The following is a 14464-nucleotide window of genomic DNA, read 5'->3' as shown; positions in this document are numbered from 1 at the left end:
CCTCTGATCAAAGCATTCCGTCGTCCTGTGTGTCGGCTCATATCCACCACCTCTATGCCAATCCACAATTGTTGTAGCTCTTCCAATAGTGGACGAAGATACACATCCATATTCCCCACTTTATATCGCCCTGGCACAATCAAGCTTAGCCATAGGTGCCCCTTCTTCGTAGTCAACCACGGGGGAATGTTGTAGTTGACGATGACAACGGGCCATACACTGTAAGATGTTGATCTTTGACCAAATGGATTTACGCCATCCATAGCCAGGCCTAAGTGCAAATTTCGAGCTTCCCTGGCAAAATCCGACCATGTTCCATCTATATGTTTCCACGCTACGCAATCTGCAGGAATTCGTAGCACACCATCCGAAGATTTATTCTCCTCATGCCATGATGCTAGGGCGGCCATGGACTTACATTCGAAGAAATGCTTGATGCGAGGAAGCAGAGGAAAATGTCGCAAAACCTTTTGTGGAATTTTTGTCCCGTGGAGATCTACTCGATATCTTTCGGAATCACATTTCGGACACTTCTCCATGTCTATGTATTCCCCTCTGAAAAGAATGCAGTCATTAGGACAAGCGTGGATAGAATTGTAATCCATCCCCAAGTTTCGCAAAATCTTTCTTGCTTCATCTCGGGAATCTGGCATCACATTGTCAGCTGGTAGTATGTGCTCTTTCAGCAATCTACACAACATAAAAATATGATACAGTCGTGTAAAAATCTATCAGATCATTATACATTTAGAGTTCTATTAAAGTAAACTAATTGTAATAGATCACCTGAAAAGCGCTGTGACGCTAGTGTCACTCCATCCAAACTTTGCCTGCATGTTGAGAAGAACCAGGAGTGCTTTCAATCTAGACATACGTGCTCCATTATACAATGACGTATCGGCTTCACTTTTCATATCATCATAGATAAGCCTTTCTGAATCCATGATCGTCTCGATCATTTCATCAATCTCGGGCTCAAACATTGCCTTGTTGGGAATGTGCTCTGCATGATCATCCCCCGAGCTGTCAGAGGCTACATCTTGTGGCCTCACATATGCTGCTTGACCAAAGCGCCTGCGAACACGTCTATTAGGTTGCAAGATTGCTGCTTGTTGGCCAGCGTCAGAGTCCGACGAGTTATAATTGGCAACAACTCGATCTATAATAGATGGATCGAACTCGCCAAATTCGCGAACGTGCTGCAAAGAAACACGTCTTGTCCGTCGCACAGCATGCTTGCATTGATTACAAGGACATAAGACCCTCGTTGAGAGATAGGTGTTTCGGTTGGACGGTCCCACATCCTCGTCGCTACTCATAATGAGGATAAAAAACTTATAACCTGGACAACAAATTTAATATTCTATTGGCATTCTTCGTCTTATCTCTCTCTCTCTCTCTCTCTCTCTCTCTCTCTCTCTCTCTCTCTCTCTCTCTCTCTCTCTCTCTCTCTCTCTCTCTACCTCACATTCTCTAGTCATGTCCAATCCTCGCACACCTCGGTCTAGAGGTGCACGGAGATCAGAACCACCGGGTTATAATCTCGTCTTTATTGGTCAATACCTATATTTGTGGGTACAAGAAATCTACACACCCACGTCTACATGATACTGCATGTAGTGGACAAAACCCCTTTGCCTCTTCTCTAGCTGTAGCACTTCACAGCATCTTAACATCTTTTCACAGTAGATCTTTTCACTGTTCGTCTAACTCTAAACCCTAAACCGTAAGTAATTCTTGCGTGGACTCGATCTAACGTAAATAAGCGTAAATCTAAATAAACGTAAATCTAACTAAAAATAAAGCTAAATCTAATTTAACGTAAGTCTAATGACTAGAGGTTGTCTAGATGGTCATTGTGTCGGGGATGTAGTGACTCTTGCCGCCCTGAAGATCCACCTTCTTCCCTATCTTCTGAAGACATTTCACCGGTACTTTTGGATCGACGGAGCCCACCATGAGTGAAGGCAGCAATACCCTATATTCCATTGAGGGCTTTCTTCACCCGCTTCATGCAGGCATCGCAGTCTATGGAGACCTAAATCTAATCTAATATAACGTAAATCTAAATCTAGCTTAAATAAACGTAAATCTAGTTAAAAATAAACCTAAATCTAATTTAATGTAAGTCTACATATAACCTAATCTTTAACGTCTTTTAAGATAGTTTCCTACGACGTTATAACTCTCTTCTTCTTGTGTGTGTGCGCGTGTGTGGATGTGTGTGCCAATAAAAAGAGATAAATGGTATAACCTTTCTATCACCCATGCCAAGTATGATAGATTGATTATGCCATTTCCCTCTTGAATAATAGGTCTTGAGTTCAACTCCTCGTCGGCTAGATCTTTAGGTCTTTTAATTTTAATTAGTTTCCTACGACGTTAAATTAGTTTCTCTCTCTTTCTCTCTCAATGTGTGTGCGTTTTTTTGGATCGTATGCATGTTTTCTCTCTCTTTTCCTCTCTCAATGTGTGCGTTTTTTGTTTATGCATGTTCTCTCTCTCTTTTCCTCTCTCAATGCGTGCGTTTTTTGTTTATGCATGCTCTCTCTCTTTTTCTCTCTCAATGTGTGTGTGCATTCTTTGTTTATGTATGTGTGTGTGCGTTTTTGTTTTTGTTTGTACTCTCTCTCTCTCTCTCTCTCTCTCTCTCTCTCTCTCAAAAACACTATGTGTGTGTGTGTATGTGTGTGTGTGAGAGAGAGAGAGAGGGAGAGAGAAAGAGGGGAAGGGAACATGAGAATGAGGAGAGGGAAGGAGCATACCTGGCTCTCCTTCCTCTCCTCGTGTGTGTGTGTGTGTGTGTGTGTGGAGAAGAAAAAGAGAGAGAGAGAGAGTGAGAGAGAGAGTAAGGGAGAGCGTTACCTGCTCCTTGCTTGAGGGCGCCGAAAAACTCAGATCTGAGATCTGAGTTTTTGGGCGCGCTCGGTTATTTTTTTACCCCAGCCGGCGTCGCTATGAGCGTCGCTATAAGCGTCGCTATGAGCGTCGTAAATTTCTTTGTAAATTTGCGACGCTTATAGCGACGCTCATAGCGACGCCGGGAAATTTTTTTTTGAGCATCGCTGTGTGAGCGTCGCTAATATGAATAGCCTCTTGTAGTGCCAGCCATCGGCCATTGACTACCGGCCACTGGCCAACCGACCGGTTGTTTTTCGACCACTTTTCGGCCGCTGTCCGGCCATAATATTCTGGCGAAAAAGAATATTCCGGCGAAAAAAAAGTCTCGGGGGCCTCCACCCCCAAGGCCTTTAAAGTTGCCCCTGATTCTTGTCCATGAAAATTTTGGTTTTCGGTGAGTGATTTTCCTTCATGCACGATGGCTTCTCCTCATAATGGGGGCCTTACAAATGTGCGCTTTTACCACAGAAAATTACAAGGGTAAATCAGGCTCCATACTTAACAAGAAAGCTCTAGGCTGTTTTTAGCTTCCTATATGGAGTGTGAAATTCTGGAATGCATTGATATTTGATTTTAAAAGATGCAATCACCTACGCATGCATCTTGAAGGCATACACAAGAGACACAAAAATTCACAGTTATATTGTCTATCAGGGACTACTGATGAAAAAAGATGTCGTGCTTGGCAATGCATTGGTTGATATGTACGCCAAATGTGGTGTGTTGAGAAATTACAAAAGTGCTTGAGGACCTTCCTATTTGGAATGTTGCCTCTTGGAATGCACTATTTGGGGGATGTGCACGACAAGAGCAGGGTCAGAAAGCATATGCAATCACCTACATATGCAACTTGAAGGCATATGTAAGAGGCACAAAAAATCACAATTATATCATTAGTTAGGGGCTATTGATGAAAAAAGATGTCGTGCTTGGCAATGTCTTGGTCGATATGTACGCTAAGTGCGCGCTTGAGAAAGTACAAAAAGTGTTTGAGGAGCTTCCTATCCGAAATGTCGCCTCTTGGAAAGCACTATTTGGGGGATGTGCACAACAAGAGCAGGTCTAGAAAGCACATCTAAGGATCACTTATAATGACATCTCTTGGAGTGCACTGATCATGAGATACACACAACAAGAGGAGGTTCAAAAAGCTCTAGGTTTTTTTCAATCTCCTATTAGGAGTGTGGATCCTTGGAATGCAATGATTGCTAGATTTTCCATATGAGAAAGCTCTAGTCTGTTTTTTAGTAGGTGCAATCACCTACACATGCATCATGAAGGAATGTGTCTCTACGCAAGATGCTGATATGGGCACATAATTCACAATTATATTGTTGGTTAGAGGCTATTGAAAAAATGTCGTGCTTGGCACTGTCTTGGTTGATATGTATGCCGGATGTGGTGTGCTCGAGAAAGCACAATTTTTTTTTGAGGAGCTTCCTTTCCAAAATTTTGCCTCTTGGAATGCATTGATTGTAGTATGTGTGTAAAAAGAGTAGGGTGAGAAAGCATTGGGCTTCTTTTTGCAGATGCAAAGCACTAGAATGCATTAGTCATGGGATACACACAATAGGAGGAGGGCAAGAAAGCTCTAGGCTGTTTTCACCTTCCTATCCGGAGTGTGGACTCTTTAAATGCACTGATTGCAAGATTTTCCACAGGAGAAAGCTCTAGTTTGTTTTCAAAAGATGCAGTCACCCACACATGCATCTTGAAGGCATGTGGCTCTACACAAGATGCTGATATGAGCACAAAAATTCAGGCTAATATTGTTAGTCAGGGGTAGTTTATGAAAAAAGATGTCGTGCTTGGCAATGCCTTGGTCGAGATGTATGCCAAACGTGGTGCACTTGAGAAAGCACAAAATGTGCTTGAGGATCTTCTTGTCTGGAATTTTGCCTCTTGGAATGCACTGATGCAGGATGTGTGCAATAAGAGCAAGGCCAGAAAGCTCTAGGTTGTTTTGAGCGGATGGAATGCACGGGTTGCAGGATACACACAACAAGAGCAGGGCCATAAAGCTCTAGGAGGTTTTCAACTTCATATTTGGATTGTGTGACTCTTGGAATGCACTGATTGTTAGTCAGAGGCTGTTGAAAAAAGTCGTGCTTGGCATTGTCTTTCTCGATATGTATGCCGGATGTGGTCCACTTGAGAAATCACAAAAAGTGCTTACGAAGGTTCCTCTTCAGAATGTCGTCTCTTGGAATGCACTAATTGCGGGATGTGCACAACAAGAGTAGGGCTAGAAAGCTCTAGGCTATTTTCAACGGATGCAAAGAAAGTGTATCTTTCCAAACTGAGTCGTTTCTACTTTCGTCTTGAAGGATACCCTTACATCTTGAAGGGATGTGACTCTATGCAAGTGCTTTGTTGATTTACCGGGTCTAGATCAACATGCAATGTTGTGGCTCAAATGATGCATGCTTCCCCTGCAGTTCTTTACCAGCCGATGAAGTGGTGGAGGGTTGTTTCCACTCCCAAGAATAGAGCCAGATAAAGATACATTTGTTTCTTGATAAAGGCTTGTACCAGCATACTTGCTTTAAAACAGGGAGAATCAATTCATGCACATGTAATCCACAAGGGGCATGAATTTGATTTCCATATAGGTAGTGCACTTATAAATATGTACACAAGTTGTGAGAGTCTAGAGGATACTCCATGCTATTGCAAGCAAGAAATGTTGTTACCTAGAAGGAAATAATTGTCGATTGTGCTCTATAGAGCACCTTCTCCTTGGCTTTTGGTTAGTTTTAGAGCATGCTAGATTTAGGGCTCAAGCCAAATGTTGTGATTTTCATCAATTTGTTCTCCACCCGCAGTCATGTAGGTGAGGTTGAGGAGGCATGCTGACATTTTGAGTCCATACGGCAGGACCAAAACTTAGAACCTACCCTAGAGCACTATAATTCTATGGTGGATGTCCTTAGTAGAGCATGACTTTTAGAGGAGGCAAAGGATCTAATGGAAAGTATACCATTTTTCCTAGATATTATTGAATGGACCTCCTTGCTTGGCTCTTGTTATACACATAATGATGTGACATTAGGAGAATGCTTCTTAGATCAAGTGCTCGATAAAGGCGGTTGTGCAATTGCTTATACATTGATGTCTAGCATCTATGCCAGTGCATGTATGGAAAAGTATGCAACAAGAATATTAGACATGAGAAGGTTCTCAGGAGTATGGAAAAAGACAGCTAAGGCTTACAGTGAGGTTGAGAATCAGGTACATTCCTTCATGGTTAGAGATGAGAGCCATCAACGATCATATGATGTCTATGCTAAACTTAAATCCTTAAATGCATCCAAGAGAGGGGCTGAGTATCAACATTCCAATACCATAGTTGCTAAAGAAAAAGAAGATCATAGTTGTGGGCATTCAGAGAAACTAGCCATTGCCTTTGGGCTCATAAGCACTCCTCAACGCACAACCATCCGAGTAGGCAAAAACTTGAGGGTATGTCTTGATTTCCATACATCAAAAAGTTCATTTCCAATTTGGAAATGTGGGAAATCATAATATCATATTCCTATCGGGTCCACCAATTTAGGGATGGATTGTGCTGCTGCAATGATTCTTGATTAGTTTGTGGGTAATAGTTGCGGAGACCCGCCCAAAGCTGCTTCAAATGAGCTACAAGCTTTGTGTGAATGGTGTATCACCACCGAGATGAAGGTTGCCTGACTGTCTTGCCCATGAGAGATATTTTAGATCTGCAAGAGGTGAGGGTTTCTCTTTACACAAAGTCTCTTTGACTGTTGTGATGAAGTTCTCAGCTGGTTTTAGGGAGCGTCTCTCTTCAAACACTTCCTCCACTTTAATCAGCTCTTTGAAAGTATGTGGCCTTACATGGCGCCTTCACTAGACAAAAATCATGTCGACAAGCTCATTCACAAAGCTTTAGCCAACATCATCTTATTTGTTTACAAGAATCGATAAACGAATGTCGAAACAAATGGGTACTATAATACTCTGAATTCTATACTCATTACTAACGATGCAGTGAAATGAATGCACTAAAAATTGCGTGCTACCGTGGGAATGACACATTCTCTCGTATTATAAAAATTGGGGAGGACTATGCAAACTTCCCTATGCAAGGAGGCTTGCATGCTTTCTTTTTTTCCAAACATAAAAAGGGAACAAAATATAAAAGTGAACATATTTTAAATGATCTATATCATCTCTTTATATAAATTCTAATCCTTCTTATGGTTCTTTTGTGAGGTACACGGCTCAAAATTGGGGCATCACGATCGTAACGTACTAAAGGTGGTACCAATTAAGAAACAAGAAAATGTGCTTTGATGAAATATAACAAGCTATGTGTGTGTGTGTGTGTGTGTGTGTGTGTGTTGCTCTCTCTCCATTTCCTTTTCCAAGAATATATACTCTTGTTGAATCTTCAAAATGAAACAACCACACTTACACAAATGACAAGAATACACATAATAGAGCGAGATTGAATCAAAGAATTAATACAATCTAAAAGCTAAGAAAATATGTAGACATATCAAAATTGAGACATGAAAATCATGGCGTTGTAAACACAGGACCATGTCAACTTAAAGTAATAGGATTTGTGGAAAACAAAGCACAAGCTCTCTCTCTCTCTCTCTCTCTCTCACTCAATTTTTCTCTTCTAGGTCCTTGTTTTGTCTTACCCTCGGACACACTTCAATTCAATACAAATGCGGCTATAGAAGCACTCTAGTTAATGGTTCATCGTTGATTATTTAATTCACCTTCTTGGCTCCATAGGCAGGCCCTTGTGCGTTAGAGTTAATTACTTACTCACCTTCGGGCTAGAATACCCATGTCAGGTAAAAGAGAGCTTTCAAGTTGTGAATGAGCAATCCATGTTGGGGCACTTTGTACTTGCAAGCAAACATTCTGGCAAGCCCTCCCCCTCTCTGGACGCTAACGAGGCGTGGAGTGCGCAGAAAGTACGCTTCAGGCATTGCCCGCTTCGCAGAGAACACCATGACGCGGGCCTGCAGCATCCGTTCGTCTGCCTGCTGCGGACTCCGAGTAACGCCAATTTCCCGATGGTGATGTAGATTCAATTGTTTGTGTGTGTGTGTGTGTGTGTGTGTGTGTGTGTTCATCTGAAGCTCGTGGTCGAATGCTGCAAAGCGCAACAATGAGAGAGCCACCTTGTTGACGATCAACATTATGTGAGTGTGTGCGCGAAGAGAGAGAGAGAGAGAGAGAGAGAGAGAGAGAGAGATTATCTGCGCTCTTTGCCAACTCTATTCTGTGTCTTTTGAGCGTGCTTCTTGTAGTGTAATGAAATGAGAAGAGTCATTATGTTGGATCATCTTCGTCTTCTCAAAGACATGCTCTGAAAGAGTGATTTTAGTGCCACTAGCAAGGCACTCATCATCAACACTGTGATAATGGTACTCTGAATGGCCTGCTTTAAAAGGAAGATTCAGTAGCATGAGAGGAAGCTCAAAGGCACAGCGGCAGCAACGGTCTTACTGGATGCTCTATGAGAACCCATTTTTTACTGAGGGACACCATGTGCCCAAGTGCATTCCTCGCCTTCCTAATGCACATGCTCCTCGTAAGAGCATCTCCTCCCTCTTTGCCAGCGAAGCTCAATGTGCTTCAAGACACCACGACTTCGTCTTGGCTGCTGAATCTTGTGCCAAGCCTTTTAAAGCTTATGAGGCTGCCTGGATGCACTATTTTTCCTCTTCTCTTCGTTTGCCCTCGGCTATAGATAAGTTCAATTCAGGATCTCTTGTCTCTGCACGCAAGCTGGCTGCTTTGTTTTGGGAGCTCCATGGAGTGCGCAGGCTTGAGAATCCTGATTGTGTGAAGCTCTCATTACATGCTCAAGCCCAGCATTCACGTTCTATGGCCCCTTTCAAAGAAGCACTTTGCGCTCATAGCCCTTATGATTGCAAGGTCCCTCCAGTCGCTCTTGCTTTTGATTGTTCTTTGGCTGTGCTTTAGTTTCCCTTATCTTTGTTTCGATGTCTTTGTTTAAGCTGGGTTGATGAAGATTTGTATGGCAGACTGACATATAGTCTAACATTAACTTTGTAGCTCTGCGAACCTCTGGAGGAGACAAGTGAGACGATGCAAGGAGTATGTCGAACTACAATGGCGTCTAGCCAGAAAGATACTTTGGCTGATGTCCTCCGCCGTGTGAGGTCAGTGGAAGAGACACAGAGTCAAAACATGGCTGCATTACTCAAGCTTAAATCTGACTCGGAAGATGTAGGAACCGGTTTTCAAGAACTTGACCTCTCCCAACAATCTGCTCTGAAAGAGGTTAGCCGCCTCCTCCAGAAATTTGGTGAGCATATGACCATTACTAGAAAAAGAGAGAAAGAGAGGTTGAAGCTTGCATTCTTGCGTCTTCGCCAGGGAATTGAAGAAGAGAGAAACACTTGTAGGCTGCTCAAAATGCAGAACAAAAAGCTGGCTAAGGACCTAGTGAATGCCAACATAGTTGCTGCAAATGCATGTGAAGAGCTGGAAAGACAGAGGAAGGCAAGAGAGCTTCTCGAGGAGGTGTGCAACGAGCTTGCTCAAGAGATAGGTGAAGACAAAGCCCAAGTGGAGCAGTTGAAGCTGGAGCAAGAGAAATATAAAGAGAGATTTGAAGAGGAACTCAAGGTGATGAGAATGATGGCCCTGTGGCAAGATGATAGGCCAAAGAAGAACTCTCCTGAGGTGTGTGTTCTGCCCCTTGAAGGGGACAGCAAGCAATGCTTTCCATTCCATGAGATTAGCAGCAAGCTAGAAACTTTCGTGGGAACTTCAACAGTACATGGAGAGCGTGAAACTTGGATTAGAAACGAGCAGAGACGATCTATCAGTAAAACTCAAAGGCCTCGCAAATCAAGGCGGCGCTTGCAGACAAGAAGAGAGCGAAAAAGTGGCAATGTCAGGTCAAGTGATGCCATTAGAATTGAAGAGCCCACCCATGGGAAACAGAGCCCTGGTACTGAATCTAGTGAAGGGTTAAACGAAAAGCACTCTGTCTCCACACCCCTTGAAAATCATGATAAGGCTGACATGGTAGCCAGCATGAGTTTTAGTTTTTCCAAAGACGATATGAAAAGAGGCACCAGGAGAGTACGTGTGCTGAAAGGAATCAAAGAAAGTGCTCAGGATATGCACGCTGCTGGGATAGGGCAGGAGCAGAGTTTTTCTGGTGTTCAAGATGGAGATGACCATTTGCATTGTAATGATTGCAATTTTGACATGCATACAAGCACAGGCGGCGGGATGATGGATTCTGCTGACATCAAGCTAGAGAATATCTACTTTGAGCCAGTGAATGGGGTCATAAAGGTGACTGCCCATGACAAGCTAAGCCAAGAAGTCTCAGGGAGTCAGGATAGCGTGGCCAACACAGAGAGAATAGCCGTGGGCATAAGCTATCACCGCAATGACGCATGTTGCAAGACAATGGCAAAATGTGCCCAAGGTCACATAGATGTGAAGAAAGTGGATGACAAGGCCGAGAATGTAGCGTTTTCTACTATTCAAGCACTAAACAATGCAAATTTGGAGGGCAGTGCAGATTCTGGGGATCGAGAAACCATGAAATCATCGTCAAGTTGGATACCAACATCAACAAGATCATTGCCACTGCTGTGCTTCTGGCCTCCATCTTCAGATGCATTGTCCGTCTTGGGAGGGTCTATGAATTACAGTGATAAAGCTTGTTCTTTAAGTCCACCAATTGTGCAAGATGAGCAGAGTGGTCTTTACGCACATGCTGACGCTGTAGAGACCGGAATGGTGAAAGGGACTGCTAATCAACATTCTCTTGCTTGCATAAAAGAGAACAGTCTTGGTGCCCAGCTTGTAAGAGCCATAGAGCTTGAGAAGAAAACAAAGCCAGCCAAGCCCTCCTTGTGCTTTTCTCCTCTGTGGTGAGCTGTCTCTTATGGGTGATCGTTTCCTACAAATTGAGCTGTTTGCGGGTCAGTCCAAGACGATGCCTTCAGCAAGCCATCCACATTGATAGGTTTTGCCAGGAAACCCCCGCCTTTGCAATGGCAATCATAATAACATCTCTAAACTATGTCTGACATCTCTCAAGCTCCTTACCAAGCTGGTGAGTGCTTGCTATTACATTCAGTTTGATGGCACATTTCTTACTTACATATTCGAACCTTGATTTCAGGATATGCCAAGTTGGGTCATGAGTCATGGACATTTATGTCATGAAACTAAATCAAGGGCTTGTTAATTTCACTAAATTCATGCCAAGGCATGGATACATAACAGCCATGAGTCATGTGTAACTTGTCATTGTAATATCATAGTTTTTCCATCCGTCAACTATAGGACTCGGATGGGTGGAATAAGTAGGGATCAGACTCCAAAGAATTTCATACAACACACTAGGAACAATCTACATATGATACTTAAAACAATATAGAGGGGCACAAAACCTAGAATGCTATCTAGGCAAAGAACAAATTGAGAAGGCCGAAAAATGGAACCTCAAGGTTGCAATGACTCGGATATTTATGTCGTGCACATGGCTTTGTGTTGCCATGTGGACATGCTTCATCGACTTCCAGAGCCACTTTTGCACCTATCTCTAAAAGAGGTTTAGGAGGATTAGTACTGACAATTTTGTGAGCCTATTTGCGAGGCTTGTATGTCCGGACGAGTCCAATAGATAAGGTTTTCTAGTTTTGGAACTCTATTGTATAAATGATTTGTACAAATGTTTTGATAGATGTTATTACACTTTGATGGGCATCTAATATGGCGAGCATATAGGTCTAGGTTAGAGGAACTCACAAGATTGAGAGTTATCATCAAAAAATCCCCATGGCGCACATTTGCACATTTTTCCAACCTGACATAAATTTCCTGACTTGACCTAAAAATCCACTATAAAGGAAACCCATTGCCCATTATTTCTCATAAGTGCTATAATTTAGCCCATCGTCTTTGCAATGCATTTGCAAGCTTCATGTTTGGCTCCTAGATCCCCAGATCTCAACAATTTAGCCCAATGCTTTCAAATTTCAATAGTTTAGCCAGTGATTTTAGATTTCAGCCCTTTCTCTTGTCAGAACCAACTGTGATCTGCTAACGCCAGCCTCTCTGTTGCACCACAGTACCTCAACAACCCATTGAGTCTCTTCTCGCGGCCATTCCCTCGCCGCATTGATTGCTTCCATTGTTATCCAACATTGGCATCATCATTATCTGCATTTTCAGCATTGGTTTATGTGACGTATTGACTGCGTTTTTACAATTAGCTTTCATCCCTTGAAATCTCTCACATCGGAAGCGCAAATTAGCCCCATATCTATCTGGCCGTTGGTGGCCATCAGCAACCCCACATCGAGATGGATACATAGGTGCATCAAATCCGCCCCGGCGGTGCTTCATCTCGAAGAGTTATTGCAATGACATTTCCCATTCCACTCAATAGAGTCTGCACTTGAGGTATTGCATGTGTGTACATTCCATTTATGCAATCAAAAGCAAATACTACATCAACAACAAGGTGGGGGCACCTTGAGAGGGTTAGTTGGGATCCATCGGGTGTCATTCTCTCTCTCTCTCTCTCTCTCTCTCTCTCTCTCTCTCTCTCTCTACAAGGAAATAAAAGGAACCATCATTCGTGCTAAGAAGCATACACTCAGACAAGGAAAGAAGTAAAGATTTGTGGAACTGTAATGACTAGATCTTGTCACCATTTCAATTGCGTTGCACTTGACAATGTATGAGAGTATGGTTCCCCAATCGGATGTGTTTGGAAAAAAACCATGGTAATGATGCATGACCCGTATGATCTTCACCGTGAACCCATCCATGTAAAGCATGTTAGAGATAGAAAAAGAACCTATCCATGTAAATCATACTAGAGATAGAAAAAGAACGCTTCAAGCATGTCAATTACCTTCTCTTTTCTTATGTACCAATCAAAAAGAATATTAGTGAGAATCATGGAAAGAAGCCAAGGTATCAAAGGTAGACTTCCACAAAAACTTTGTTCTTATTGAGTTTCAAACGAAGGATGGTTGAAACTAGCCATGCAACTATTGCAAACTGAAAAATCCAAGACAGCATTCCACTTGCAAAAGATGGAAAGTTTTGGAGGGAAAGCAAAGGATATTGGGTAGATCTGGAATACTTTTTGTATGGAAGGCACATCCTTGAAGTAAAATAGATACACAGAGTCCCCATAGAGTCACATGATAATGTACACAAACATAATCAATTCATCGTTACAATTTTTGGAAAAATGAATTAATTTGTTAGATGATTCCTCGTTGGAATTGCCAAAGATAATATATCCAACATCTAGTGAATGTGACTATTTGAGAGAGAGAGAGAGAGAGAGAGAGAGAGAGAGAAATTATGTGCAATGTTTCTCTTTCACAAGATGATTTAGAAATTTTCTCATGTAGGAAAAGGGAGACTTTTTTAGTGTTTTTCATACAATGCATAACATCATGCGCTTCTGCTCGGGAGGCACCGCATACCTAGCTAGGTACGATTGGGGACAAGGGACCGGCGGTCCCCTGCCCCAAATCGTACCTAGCTAGGTATGCCGTGCCTCCCTCACAGAAACTCATGATGTTGCGTTAAGTCATAATGTGGGAATTATTGTGAGAATCTGTCCAAAACTTCTTGTGTTTTGTAGGCAAATGCGACTCCTCATTTCATTTGCTTATCCTTGAACAACTTTTCGCAGTTAATCTCCTCCACACACTTTCCACTTCTTTAAATCCATTTATTTTCCATACGAGATCTCACACTCTTTCCTATTCCTACTAAGGTTTTTAACCTTTTGTCATTCCCTTACAAGAAATCTTCAATTAAAATGAATTGGGGCACCTACTGGCGAGAAATAAATGTTCATATGATTCGAAAGGCAAATATCACCAATATTATGCTCAAAGCTCTAAGACATTGGCACGAAGCAGCTATTTTTGTCAATCTTTCTTCATGTTGTTAAACACTACACATGATGTTACACGAGGGTAAAATTGTCAGTTTTAGGCTTGAGGTAGAAAACCCACAAGTTTGCAGTTGTGCACATCTATACTCGTTATACCGGAGCTTGAGAAAATGCTGAGAGCTCAACACTTCTACATGTCACACATTGGCACACTAGAATGAAAGGCTTTTAAAACATCTAAAATGAAAAATGAAGGGTAAGATTGTAAGAAATGAAAAGCTTTTGACAATAGAAAGTGAAAAGGCTTTCTACTACATGTAAACAATTTAAGTGCACTAACAAGAAAAAAAACGTAATTTGGGGAAGATTTTGCTATTCAATGCAAATCTAACTTCTAAAGATTTATATGTCGATTTGTTTCAAAACCAACATTGATATTTTTGAAAATTTGTGCATGTTGGTACTTTGGAATTTGGAAAATTCTCTCTAAAGAAGCACTTCTATACTCTTTTTCTAAGTGCTTGAAAAATGGTTGAATGTTGGGCATCTCCATACATTGAGAAAATGTGCTCCCTTTTCTCCATCTCCCCAAGTTGTCGGTTGTTACATCGGTGAGTGTGTGTGCAGTACGTATGCGAGAGAGACACTAACCGA

At 42.1% G+C, this 14464-nt stretch overlaps 1 protein-coding gene across 4 annotated transcripts; it reads left to right on the top strand.

Moving 5' to 3' along the window:
• The first annotated feature begins 7765 nt into the window (after positions 1-7765).
• Positions 7766-11600, top strand: LOC147461785 (uncharacterized). 4 transcript variants are annotated; one of them, XM_086509236.1, is made up of 3 exons: positions 7766-8084; positions 8193-8823; positions 8965-11064. In XM_086509236.1, the coding sequence occupies exons 2-3, from the start codon at positions 8350-8352 to the stop codon at positions 10810-10812; spliced, it is 2322 nt and encodes a 773-aa protein (XP_086365362.1). In that variant the 5' UTR covers positions 7766-8084; positions 8193-8349; the 3' UTR covers positions 10813-11064. The 4 variants fall into 4 exon arrangements, 3 of the variants coding, with proteins under 3 accessions (XP_086365362.1, XP_086365363.1, XP_086365364.1); XR_015187638.1 differs by lacking the exon at positions 7766-8084 and having other exon boundaries at positions 8091-8823; positions 8965-10993; positions 11063-11600; XM_086509237.1 differs by lacking the exon at positions 7766-8084 and having other exon boundaries at positions 8091-8823; positions 8965-9192; positions 9289-11064.
• Positions 11601-14464: the final 2864 nt, after the last annotated feature.

This window comes from Adiantum capillus-veneris, chromosome 3 (genome assembly GCF_014529385.1).
Source record: "Adiantum capillus-veneris isolate H3 chromosome 3, ASM1452938v2, whole genome shotgun sequence".
Lineage (NCBI taxonomy): Eukaryota > Viridiplantae > Streptophyta > Polypodiopsida > Polypodiales > Pteridaceae > Adiantum > Adiantum capillus-veneris.
The sequence above is the reverse complement of the archived record's forward strand: the minus strand, read 5'-3'. Positions and strand labels throughout refer to the sequence as shown.